Consider the following 13,686-nt stretch of genomic DNA (forward strand, 5'->3'; position numbering starts at 1 on the left):
TTATAATCATGGTTGCAGAAATCGGGATTAATCGACAATTAATTGTAGATTAATCATTTGGCGTTCTCCAACCGTCAAGGATTAAGGTATTAATCAAAAATTTAGGATTAATCGGGTTTGGCGGGATTAATCGGTCAACAAAAGTAAAAAAAGTCGAAAAAAGTTAAAAAAAAAATGTCAAAAAAAAAAATTTAAAAATTCAAACAATCAACTTTTTGTTTTTTTACTCCAAAATTTTCAAAATTTCAAAATTTCAAATATTATACCAAAATGTTCATATTTCGTATTTTCAAAATTTTAAATTACAAAGTTTCTTATTTTCTAATTTTGAACTACTTGTTTTTTTTTAAAATATATTAATATTTGAATAATTTTAATATTTTATTAATAATCTATGATCTCTGATTAATCCCTGTCCAGACCGATTAATCCCTTAACATCAGTCGACCGTCGAGCTACCGTTGAGCGATTTACAACCATGGTTATAATACGTGAGAGAATAAGAAGAAGGAGAGTTGTTTATCAACTCAAAACGGATGCATTCTATTCATGAAACAAGACGGCATTTATAGCCTACAAAAAAAACCTAACGACCCTAAACACAACTAAGCCCACGTTTCCTGTTTTCCAGCACTAATACTTGGTTCATGTGACCCATTCAATTAAAAAAACCAAATTATTTGTTTTGCTGAATAACAAAACTAAAATACTAATTAAATAAATTGTCGTGTCAAGATTAAAAATCCCACAAGCCCATATATGAAACAATATTTAAAATGGTGTCTGATGTTGATTACAATATGCTTGCACATCAATGTTTGGTGCTATGTAGAATGACTCTTTTCAACATCATCAACGTGTAAAAGTTCTCCAATGTTGGTTGATATACATAAGAAGTGTTCAATGCAATAAATAGCAACATAGTATCATTCATGTGTGTAATATGCCATCTTACTTTTATTTTTGTGTATTACACGATTGTATTTTTCATTTTTCATTTTCCATTGTAGAATTGCATTTTACTCTGAAAAATTATCCCGTTATACCATTATGGTTTCAATTTTTTTTTGTTAGGACAATGCATTGCAAAATCTGCCCAATTAAAACTTTTTATCTAGATAACCTTGCTGGGTAGACTCAGACATAGTAATGGTCATTAACATGGGTCTTTTCATTTTAACCTAGATGATGAGAGAGATGTTAAATGCAAATAGTGACTTTCACAAACTTTCTTGTAATATTAATATTAAAGAACCAAAGCTAGTAACACCAAGTTGGTTATTATTGTGGACTCATCTGATATGAATCAGGGTACACACAACGGAAACACTATCACACACACAAAATAGGAGAATATAAAGCAATAAAGAACACAAGGATTTACATGGTTTCATCCTACATCTACGGCTGCAGATAGGTTTTCCTTTTATCGGCAATAAAATGAAGATTACAATTTGGTGATTTCATTGGCCATTGCTCTATACTTTGGCTGCACATATAGAATATAAAAGAAAGGCCTTGCATGATTATGTATCCGCTATCCGGTATATATAATATAACATATATTTGTGATCATGTGCATGGGAGGCGTTGAGGGGGGAAAGTGAGCAGCTACACAAGGTCTAATTTTTTTATTATATATTTTTATTTAAAAATTAAAACTTATAATCGTCCTGAACCTTTCAGGATATTTAATTTCTTAGAATTTGACAAGAACCAACGAATTCATTCATTCCCTTTTCTTTCTTTTCCCATGTGCATTCAATAAAGTGCACTCACCAACTATTGATAGCCACATCCACGATTCCAAATTACACTTATAGTCCTTCATCTTAGAAAAGAAAGCATTGTCAATTTGGTTTTCAACCCTTCAGATTTACCTTAACATCATCTTATCACAATGTCATATTTTCATATTTTGTTTATCTTTATATTTCAATAATAACGATTAAACATTTGAAGATTCATCTTTTAATTATTCAAACTTCATATGTTTTGGATTTTGTTTAAAAACAGAATAAATAATCCGAGAAAGTTGACCATATTGAAAAGCCATTTTGTTGATTTCTATTAAGGTCATCTTCAATGTATTTAACCTATGGAGAATTATATGAAATGCCAAGTAGGAAAGAGAATATATACATTCACTTTAATTTTTTTAAAATCCTTAAATTTTCATTAGAATTCTATTGAACCTTGCATGGTCATTCAACTCAACACTCTCTCCTCTATATTATATTTACATTTATTCTATTAAACTCTCATACAACTCCCATTGTAGATGGCCTAACATCATTTTGTATAAAACTATCAAATCTTTAGTGGTAGATTATGAGAAGACACTTTCTACGGGTTACGATTACATTATGTGTCTATGGGCCAAAGCTAATACAACTATACTCGATGAAATGATTTTAGGATGCATGAATCAGTCTATGATTTTCATCTAATTCCCTTTGTTAACAAGTTAGCATCTATACTATTTATGCAGGTGCTACAACAAGTGAGAATTTCCAGCAATGGAGGTTGCTAGTGAAATAACGAAAGGAGTTGTTCAGGTTCTTATGGTTCCGGTTAAAAAACAACTGGATTACCTGGTGTCCTACAAAAAATACGTGGATGATATGCACACCAAAAAGAAAGATTTGGATGTTGCAAGACTCGGTGTGGAATCCCAGAAGAAGCAAAATAGAGAAAGACGTCTTGAGGTTCCTGCGCAAGTCGGCCCTTGGTTGATAGAAGTCGAACACATGAATGAAAAGGTGGCACACTTTCCAAGTGAAGTCCCCGGCTGTCTCGATCTCAAGAGTAGGCACAAGCTCGGAAGGAAAGCCTTCAAGATATTTAAAGAGATTGAGAGTGTTATGGGACGATGCCCTGAAATTCAAGGAACTGAACTACAAATTCCTGTGGGGAGAATTGATTCCATCATGGCGTCCACCTCTAAACCATCAAGTGATCAAAATGACTTCCACTCAAGAGAGTTGACTTTTATGAAAGCACTGGAAGCACTCGGGCCCAACCATAGTTCCCACATGGTAGCGTTATGTGGGATGGGTGGAGTGGGAAAGACCACTATGATGAAGAAGCTGAAGGACGTTGTGGTAGGAAAGAAAATGTTTAATCATTATGTTGAGGCGGTTATAGGGGAAAAGACAGACCCCATTGCTATTCAGCAAGCTGTTGCAGAGTACCTTGGTATAAGCCTAACTGAAACCACTAAACCAGCAAGAACTGATAAGCTCCGTACATGGTTTGCAAACAATTCAGATGGAGGAAAGAAGAAGTTCCTGGTAATACTAGACGATGTATGGCAACCAGTTGATTTGGAAGATATTGGTTTAAGCCGTTTTCCAAATCAAGACGTTGACTTCAAGGTCTTGATTACATCACGGGACCAATCAGTTTGCACTGAGATGGGAGTTAAAGCTGATTTAGTTCTCAAGGTGAGTGTCCTGGAGGAAGCGGAAGCACACAGTTTGTTCCTCCAATTTTTAGAACCTTCTGATGATGTCGATCCTGAGCTCCATAAGATCAGGGAAGAAATTGTAAGGAAGTGTTGCGGTCTACCCATTGCCATCAAAACCATGGCCTGCACTCTTAGAAGTAAAAGTAAGGATACATGGAAGAATGCACTTTCTCGTTTACAACACCATGACATTAACACAATTGCGCCTACTGTTTTCCAAACTAGCTATGACAATCTCCAAGACGAGGTGACCAAAGCTACTTTTTTGCTTTGTGGTTTATTTCCAGAGGACTTCAATATTCCTACTGAGGACCTACTGAGGTATGGCTGGGGATTGAAGTTATTTAAGGGAATGGATACTATAAGAGAAGCAAGATACAAGCTGAACTCGTGCATTGAGCGGCTCAAGCATACCAATTTGTTGATTGAAGGTGATAATGTTAGGCACGTCAAAATGCACGATCTGGTGCGTGCTTTTGTTTTGGATATGTTTTCTAAAGCTGAGCATGCTTCTATCGTCAACCATGGTAGTAGTAAGCCAGGGTGGCCTGAAATTGAAAATGATGTGAGCTCCTCATGCAAAAGAATCTCATTAACATGCAAGGGTATGATTGAATTTCCTGGTGAGTTCAAGTTTCCAAATGTCTCGATTTTGAAACTTATGCATGGAGATACGTCGTTGAAGTTCCCTCGAAACTTTTATGAAGAAATGGGACAGCTTCAGGTTATATCATATGATCATATGAGATATCCATTGCTTTCCTCATCGCTTGAACGCTCCACCAACCTTCGAGTGCTTCTTTTGCATCAATGCTCGTTGACGTTTGATTTATCTTCTATTGGAAACTTGCCAAATTTGGAAGTTCTCAGCTTTGCTGGTTCTGAATTTAATAGGCGACCTTCTATAATCGGAAATTTGAAGAAGCTAAGGGTACTAGATGTGACAGGCTGTTATGGTCTTCATATAGATAATGGTGTCTTTAAAAATTTGGTCAGACTTGAAGAGCTCTGGGCTTTTGGAAGGGGTATTAGCATCACAGGTGATGACTTCAATGAAGGGGCAAAACATTGGAAGAACCTTTCTGCCTTGGAGTTTGAGTTCCATAAAAACAATGCTCAACCGAAGAATCTTTCATTTGAGAATCTTGAACGATTCAAGATCTCAGTGGGACGTTCTTTAAATAAAGAATATTCAATGGAGAGAAAATATTCATTCGAAAACACATTGAAGTTGGTAACCAAGAAAGGTGAACTATTGGAATCTAGAATTAATGAGTTGTTTGAGAAAACGGTGGTGCTTTGTTTATGTGTGGACGATATGAATGATCTTGAAGATGTAGGGATGAAGTCCTCACTTTGTCCTTTGTCCTCCTCGTTCTGCAATGTAAGAATGCTTGTTGTTTCGGAGTGTGCAGAGTTGAAATACCTTTTCACACTGGGTGTTGCAAATGTTCTGTCAAATCTTGAGTTTCTTGTAGTTTTCAATTGCTTTGCTATGAAAGAACTCATACATGTTGAGAGTGGTGGAGAAGAGAGAGTTACATTCCCCAAGTTGATATCTCTATCTTTGAAAGGACTACCACAACTATTGAGTTTGTGCGGGAATGTGAACGTGATTGCGCTACCACACCTCATGGAGTTAAAAATTAAAGAAATTCCAAATATCACAAGCATTTATTCCAAGAATAATTCGGCAACATCCTGCTTTTTAAGAGGAGAGGTAAATATGTTTTTCTATTGATAGATTTCAAACAATCTTTTCGATTAGAAGCTTCAAAAGAGGTTGCATTCACATGGTGTATTATGCTTAATAACCGCACGGTGATATATATATATATATATATATATATATATATATATATATATATATATATATATATATATATATATATGAAAATTTATTTGTAAGTTGATTGCATGATATATAGTTGTAAGGGGATATAAACAGAAAACCATTATTTTTCAGGTTTTGATTCCTAAGCTTAAGCGTCTGCACATTGAGCGTATGGAGAATTTGAAGGAAATATGGCCTTGTGACTTTGGGACGAGTGAGGAAGTTAAGTTGAGAGAGATTGAAGTGGATGATTGTAAGAATCTTGTGAATCTATTTCCGTGTAATCCCATGCCATTGTTGCATCATCTTGAAGAGTTAACAGTCAGTGATTGTGGTTCCATTGAAGTGTTATTCAACATCGACTTGGATTGTATTGGTGAGCAAGGGCGGACGCAGGATTTCACAGTAGGGGTTGCACGAGAAAGTCAGGAATTGCGTGATAGTAGAAAAAATAAAAATTTTGAAAATTTTCAAAAACTTTTTCACTGCGGCCGGAAAAGTCAAGGGTTGCCGGTGCCACCCTGGACCCCCCCTAAACCTGCCCTTGTTGGTGAGACCAGAGAAGAAGGTGGTACCTACAACTTGAGAAAAATTAATGTAAGGGGATTAAGGAAGCTACAAGAGGTGTGGAGGATAAAAGGTGGTGAAAATAACTCTGGAATCCCTATCCGTGGCTTTCAAGCAATTGAAAGCATAGATATTGCAAGATGTAACAGGTTTAGAAACGGATACTCACCTACCACCACCAATTTTGATATGGGGGCACTCACCTCTATGTCTATATTTAATTCGGGAGAAATTAGAAGAAAATATGGATCGGTGGAAAGTAGCCAAGGGAAAGAGGTACGGTTTAATGAGTTTCAGTTTGTATTTAATAAACTACCATTGCTTATCAACACAAATTACCAACTGAAAAGATTTCACATTTTCTTCAATAGATACCCAAAAAAAATTTGTTGGGTAGCTAGGAACCAATTTCGGCTCTTCATAATTTATTATTCAAACAACCTATTTCAAAAAAAAAAAAAAAGTGTTTTCACTGTCTTACCATGATTGTTTTGAGCCTTCCATGTCATAATTTAGTCAACCAAATAACAAAATGTTCACTATTTTAAGGACAACCATTGGAACGTCCTTAACATTGTTGACTATTTCCATCGTTTCCAAATATTCCTTGAAAGAATACTTAAAATAAAAAAATAATCCTTCTCAAATCAGAATTTTTAAGGAAAAGAATTGTGAATGGTTGTGCAGTTACAGGTGGTTGAGTTAATTCAACTTTAGCTTAACTATGAAAGTTACTAATTACATTTCTTGTTGGGATATCTGTGCAGAATACTCTGTTCCCTCCCGATCTCATACACTCGTTTCATAACCTCCGTGATCTTCAGTTGATGAGATATGAAGGAGTGGAGGTGATATTTGAGATGAAGAGTACTCCACCAAGTCAAGATAATCAACATCGAATACTTCCCAACCTTGAAAACATGGAAATTAGTAATACAGAGAGTATGAGTCACGTGTGGAAGTGCAATTGGAATGAGTTCTTAACTCTTCACGGAAAAACGACAGAATCCACATTCCACAACCTCACAACCATACACTTGTACAGATGCAAACGCATTAAGTACTTGTTTTCACCTCTCATGGCAGAACTTCTTTCCAACCTAAAGAGAGTCCATATAGAAGACTGTTATGGTATGGAAGAAGTTGTTTCAAACAGAGACGATGAATATGAAGAAAAAATAACATCAACATCAACATCTACCCACACAACACGCACCACTCTCTTCCCTCTTCTTGATTCTCTCATTTTAGATGACCTGCAAAATCTCAAGTGTATTAGTGGTGGTGGTGCCAAGGGTGGGAACAATGAAATATCTTTCAACAGTACCATTACAACTACCTCCTTTCTTGATCAATATAGGGTATGTAATTTTCAACATATTCAGCTACCTATTTAATTTTAAAATCCATATTTTTCTTTAGAATATTCTCCATATATACTAATCATATTCTATAAAAGTTCAACAAACTGCTTACAAGATATTGAAAAACTTAGAGCATGTAATTGGCTCATTAGCTGCTATAACAACCCAACAATGAGATTAGAAGGCATAAAAAGCGTCATTCATATGAACACATGTACAGTTCATTGAAATTTTTAACAGCGCGTAATTAGATACCGAGTTATTCATGTATTTGTATATGTATTTCCAACAATTAATATATATGAAACTCATATTTCTATTAAATAATGCAACATATCAATAGCTTTCTTTAAATTAATTTATGGCTTACTAATTTATGCGTGATATTCAATAACTAATAATCTCCTCCTATTATATGTATACAAAAACATCCCAGCATTAACCAAGTTGAAACGAAATCATTGGTCAGATCGTGCCTCGTTTCAAGTAGAAAATATGAAACTTATAAGCTTCTTAATTTTGCATTCCAAAATTTTAGTCCCACATTAAAATACTTTTGTGTTACAATTTCCTAGGCTACATCGTTTCTGAGCCATTTCCGTGATGTTAAGCAGTGAGTTACTCATTACAAAGAACCAAATTTTGAACTAAATTACTTTTATAAACAAGTGTAATTAAGCTTTGTTAATAATCAAATATAATTTTACATTACCTTTGTCATTTGCTACAGTTTTCTCAAGGGGATGGTGTTTCTTGGAGCTTATGCCAATACGCTAGAGAGATAAGTATAAGTTACTGTCATGCAATGTCAAGTGTGATTCCATATTATGCAGCAGGACAGATGCAAAAGCTTCAAGTGCTGAGAATATACTCTTGCCATGGGATGGAGGAGGTGTTTGAAACTAAAGGGATCAACAAGAGTGTTATTATGCTTGAACTGGCCAACCTAAAGATAGTGACAATTAGTCATTGTGACCTTTTGGAACATATATTCACACTTTCCACACTTGAAAGCCTCATACAACTTGAAGAGTTAATGATAGAGAGTTGCAAGGCAATGAAAGTGATTGTGGTGAAGGCAGAAGAACATGGGGTAGAGAAAACAACAATGGCATCTTCCTCTAAGGTTGTGGTCTTTCCTCGTCTAAAGCGTATTAAACTAATTGATCTACAAGAGTTGGTGGCTTTCTTTTTAGGGGCGAACGAGTTCCAGTGGCCTTCATTGGAAAAGGTTGAAGTCGATGGTTGCCCACAGATGAAGGTGTTCACAGCTTGTGGGTCAACAGATCTATCGCTGAAGTATGTGGGAAGATGGGTTAGGCAAACATAGTCCTGAATGTTGGTTTAACTCTAATGTGACAACCACTACTATTGGTCAGCTTCAGGAGGTATAATATTGTTTATATAATTTTCACATGGTAATATCATCTGATTAATAAAAAAATCATGAAGCCAAGTAAAAGCATTATTGAACACATTACAAGTTTATAGTATAATCTATTTTGTCCATATCTAACTAAAACACTAATCCCACTGAAAATTGTTTTAGTTACCAACATTAATTAATCTCTTAATCATTAATCATTACTTTTCCAAATGTTTTTGTTCAACTTGCAGAGTACAAGCTTCTCCTGCCTTGCTGCTACTTCAGAAGTGATCCATTGGTCTTAGTTGAAAGTGTATTTTTCCTTGTAACATCCCACAGGGATATAGATCGATATTTATATACAATAATAGATACAAAGGATAAGTACAATCACTTAGGATCCTTATCTATACAAAATATAATTGATCTTATCTAATCTTCGTTCAAACGTCTCGTATTATCCTTAAGTTTACATTCCCCCTCAATCTGAATCGGAACAAGGTTAAGATTGTACTTGAATCGATCCAACATGTTACGTGTAATTGGTTTAGTAAATCCATCAGCTATTTGATCATTGGTTGAGATAAAACGAACATCAAGGGCCCCCATTGCAACCTTCTCTCTAACGAAATGGAAGTCAGCTTCTATATGTTTCGTCCTTGCATGAAATACAGGATTAGCAGTTAAATATGTAGCTCCTAGATTATCACAACATAAGACAGGTGGTCTCGATTGACAAACTCCAAGCTCTTTAAGTATGGACTGTACCCATGTCACTTCAGATGTACCATTTGCAAGGGCTTTGTATTCCGCTTCCGTACTTGACCTTGAAACTGTGGGTTGTTTACGTGAACTCCATGAGATTAGATTTGGTCCAAGAAACACCACGAAACCTCCAATTGACCTGTGATAGTCGAGACATCCAGCCTAATCCGCATCTGTAAACACACTTAACAATCTTGAATTTGACTTTGAATGCGTAGCCCTGTGTTAACCGTACCCTTTATATATCTAAGTATTCGTTTTACAGCCTCCCAATGCATGTCAGTGGGTTTAGATAAATATTGACAAACTTTGTTTACAGCAAAAGAGATATCGGGTCGAGTTAAGGTGCGATATTGCAAGCCTCCAACCATGCTTCTATACTAGAATGCTTCATCCTCAGTTAACAGTTTGCCATAGTCTTTTGTGAGCTTTGCAGTAACTGACATGGGAGTTGAGACACTCTTACAATTCGCCATATTCGCCCGATGAAGCAGATCAGATGCATATTTATGTTGCAACAGTGTAATTCCCCCTGAATTGTAAGTGACCTCAATTCCCAAAAAATAAGTGAGTTTGCCAAGATCTTTAACAGAAAAGAGTCGGAGAGGTTACGCACAAGTTGATCAACAATCGCTTGAGAGGAACCGACAATAACAATGTCATCCACATACACGAGCATGTAGATAGTATGCTGCCCATGATGAAATAGAAAAAGAGAAGCATCGGCCTTGGAGGAGCGGAAACCTAGTTGATGTAATTTATCACTAAGTCGTGAGAACCACGCACGAGGTGACTGTTTTAAACCATAGATGGCTTTTTGAAGTTTGCAAACAAAATGCGGCTTACTAGAGTCTTCAAACCCGGGAGGCTGTTTCATATAAACATCTTCATTTAAGAAACCATGAAGGAAGGCATTATTAACATCAATTTGTCAAAGATGCCAATTCTTAGATACTGCAAGGGCAAGAATTAACCGAACTGTGGCTGGCTTCACAACAGGGATGAAAGTATCATGGTAATCAATACCATATTGTTGAGTGAACCCACAGGCAACCAGTCGTGCCTTATATTTATTAAGAGTGCCATCTAGATTTTGTTTAAGTTTAAATATCCATTTACACCCAACGATGTTAACTCCAGTGGGACGTGGAACCAAGACCCACGTTTTATTCTTTTGAAGAGCATTGAATTCGGCTTCCATTGCTAGGTGCCACTCAGGTTGAGACAATGCCACCTGATGAGAAGTTGGTTCAGCAAAAAATGCTCGCTTAGTAGGGTCATACCGAATAGTTCCATCGTTGTATGACTTAGGAAAATACTTCCCTGCTTGACTTCGTGTAACAACCCGGTGCTGTGGTGCTGGAGAACTTGGAGAAGATGCTGACTCAGGTGAGGTGTCAACCGCTGCAAAAATAGGAGAAGTTGGACCAGCATCAGTTTCACTTCCTATGTTATTAGTATTTTGAAATTCTGGAGTCTGATCGTTGGTGGAGGACACACCAGCTGGCATATCTAGAGAAACCGGTGTTGGATTATTAGGTTCAGTGACAGGGTGCAGGGGCTGTTGAACTGCATGAAACGGCACCGTGTGATCCGGTCTTGTTTGACTCTTGTTACTCTTAGATAAAACTGCAGCTGCATCAGGTTGGTTAGCTAACAATAATGATAAGTCATACTTTCGCATGTGGTCATTCATGATACTCGGTTCACTTTGGGGAAACGAGGCACCCGTAGCATTGAGTGATGGAGTCCCGTGCATGACAGATGAAGCAAAAGGAAAACGAGACTCATCAAATATTACATCTCGTGAAATGTAAATTCTACCGGTTTGCCTATCTAGACACTTATACCCCTTATGCATTGAACTGTACCCAAGGAAAACACATAAGGTGGATCGAAAGGAAAGTTTGTGATGATTGTATTTTCGAAGACTCGGCCAACAAGCACATCCAAAATTTCATAAGAAAGTGTAATCAGGAGCGATTTTGAGAAGTCTTGTGATAGGAGTAGAATTGTTAATGGTTCGAATTGGCATACGATTTATAAGATAGCAAGCTGTTAAGAAAGCCTCATCCCAAAACCGAAGTGGGAGTGAAGAGTGGGCTAACAGGGCTAGTACTATTTCAACAATATGTCTGTGTTGTCTTTCTGCCATCCCATTTTGTTGGGATGTATGAGGACATGACACACGATGCAAAATACCGGTTTGTTGAAAATATTTGTGAAGTTTGTGATATTCACCACCCCAATCAAATTGAACACTACAGATTTTAGTATTTAAGAGTCGCTCAACATGATTTTGAAAATTATAAAAGACTTGTTCCACATCTGATTTATTCTTGATAAAATAGATCCAAGTGTAACGGCTATAATCATCTAAAAAACTAACATAATAACGAAAACCTCCACTAGACACTTGAGTTGGTCCCCAAACATCGGTGTGGATGAGCTCAAGTGGTGATGAAGTGACATGACTAGAATTATTGTAAGACAACTGATGACTCTTGGCACGTTGACACGCATCACATACAGATGACACATTATTAAAAGAAACTCCTAATTTAGTAGACTTCAAAATCGACTTGACTACTGCTGGGGAAGGATGACCTAGACGCTGATGCCACTGAGATGAGGAAACTTTGGTGCTGACTCCAACATAATGAGGGATATGCTTGATCGGCACTGGAAATAGACCCTTTTTACTCTTACCGATTAGAAGTGTTTTCTTCGTGCGTATGTCCTTAACAAGGAAAACATTTGGGTGAATTTCAATGAAAACATTATTATCAGAAACGAGTTTGTCAGCTGAAAGAAGGTGCTTGTTAATATGAGGAACATATAAGACATTTTTAAGAATAAGAGAACGACCAAGACTATGGATTTTTGAATGACCAACATGGGAAATAGGCAAACATGTTCCATTTGCTACTTGGATCTGATCTTTGCCATGATAACGTTCTGGTAAGGACAGACGGTCAAGATAACTTGTGAGATGGTCTGTTGCTCCGGTATCCAAGTAACAGTTTGGATCATGACAGTAGTTACCAAACGTGACACTATTTACACTACGATATTCATCAGCTTGATACGAGTGATTGAATCGATTTCTGCAGGTCAAAGCAGTGTGACCTGGAATACCACACACTTGTGTCACACCCCCAAACCAAGGATGACGGAAACGTCCGAGGGTGGAGGACTTCATGTACAGTATCATAACAACGAATAGAATAGTGCTCAAAGTAAATACAACCGTCATAAATATAATTGAAAAAGTTACACCAAAGTATATGTTTACATGTTTCAAAATCAATTACATTATGATGACAAAAACAAAGTGTTGACGGTTTAACGTCCCATCCTCAGAGCGCTAAAGTTTTCCTGTTTCACTGATTTCCTGAGGATACAAGTAGTTTGAAAAAGTGTCAACAATTAAGTTGGTGAGTTCATAAGAGTTTTGTTTGAAGTAAAAACGGTTTTCCTTGCAAAATCGATAGAGTTTGATTTCCAGAAAATCCAATATTTTCTTAGTTAAGTGTGAACAAAATATTCCTATATGATGTGTTAATGAACCCTAGGATGACCCGTAGATTTCCCCTATAATCGTCCAACGTATATAAGTTATGTAAGATTTAAGTTAGATAAAACGTCGAATATAGTGGGTCTGCCCTAGGTCCACAACCCAACGAGGAACAGGAGATGAGGCGGGCCCACCAATTCTAAGCCAATCAAGACTAAATTCATATATGACTCTAGCATATACGCTCGGCGCTTATAGTTGAAGTCTATCAATTGTAGATGATGTATAGTTTTAATATCATAAATACTAGTTTATGTGAAACCGGTACTTTGTATCTGTACCTCTTTTTGTATAAAAACCCGGTACTTTGTAATGTACCCCCGTTTATATGAAAACCTGGTACTTTATATCTGTACCCCTTTTTGTATAAAAAACCGGTACTTTGTATCTATACCCCTTTTTGTATAAAAACCCGGTACTTTGTAATGTACCCCCAATTATATGAAAACCCGGTACTTTGTATCCGTACCCCTTTTTGTATAAAGACCCGGTACTTTGTAATGTACCCCATGTATATAAAAACCCGGTACTTTGTATTTGTACCCCTTTTTGTATAAAGACCTGGCACTTTGTAATGTACCCCATTTATATGAAAACCCGGTACTTTGTAATGTACCCCTTTTCGTGTGAAAAACTTTTGTAACGTAAATGATCATAAAATATACCTATTATAGTTTATCAAAATGTTTGAAATGTATATGCAACCCTAACTATACTTATTATAGTTTAGCATGTTTATTTGTG

General features: G+C 36.5%; 1 protein-coding gene across 1 annotated transcript; it reads left to right on the top strand.

Annotated features, from left to right (window-relative positions):
* The first annotated feature begins 2,396 nt into the window (after positions 1-2,396).
* On the top strand, positions 2,397-9,031 carry LOC111889510 (disease resistance protein SUMM2). The gene is given in 6 exon segments (XM_052768268.1): positions 2,397-5,189; positions 5,436-6,146; positions 6,638-7,231; positions 7,965-8,540; positions 8,542-8,622; positions 8,852-9,031. Coding segments are annotated over 6 exon segments (4,686 nt in total). The 5' UTR covers positions 2,397-2,519; the 3' UTR covers positions 8,906-9,031.
* The last annotated feature ends 4,655 nt before the right edge of the window (positions 9,032-13,686 follow it).

The sequence above is a fragment of the Lactuca sativa genome, chromosome 2, assembly GCF_002870075.4.
Source record: "Lactuca sativa cultivar Salinas chromosome 2, Lsat_Salinas_v11, whole genome shotgun sequence".
NCBI lineage: Eukaryota > Viridiplantae > Streptophyta > Magnoliopsida > Asterales > Asteraceae > Lactuca > Lactuca sativa.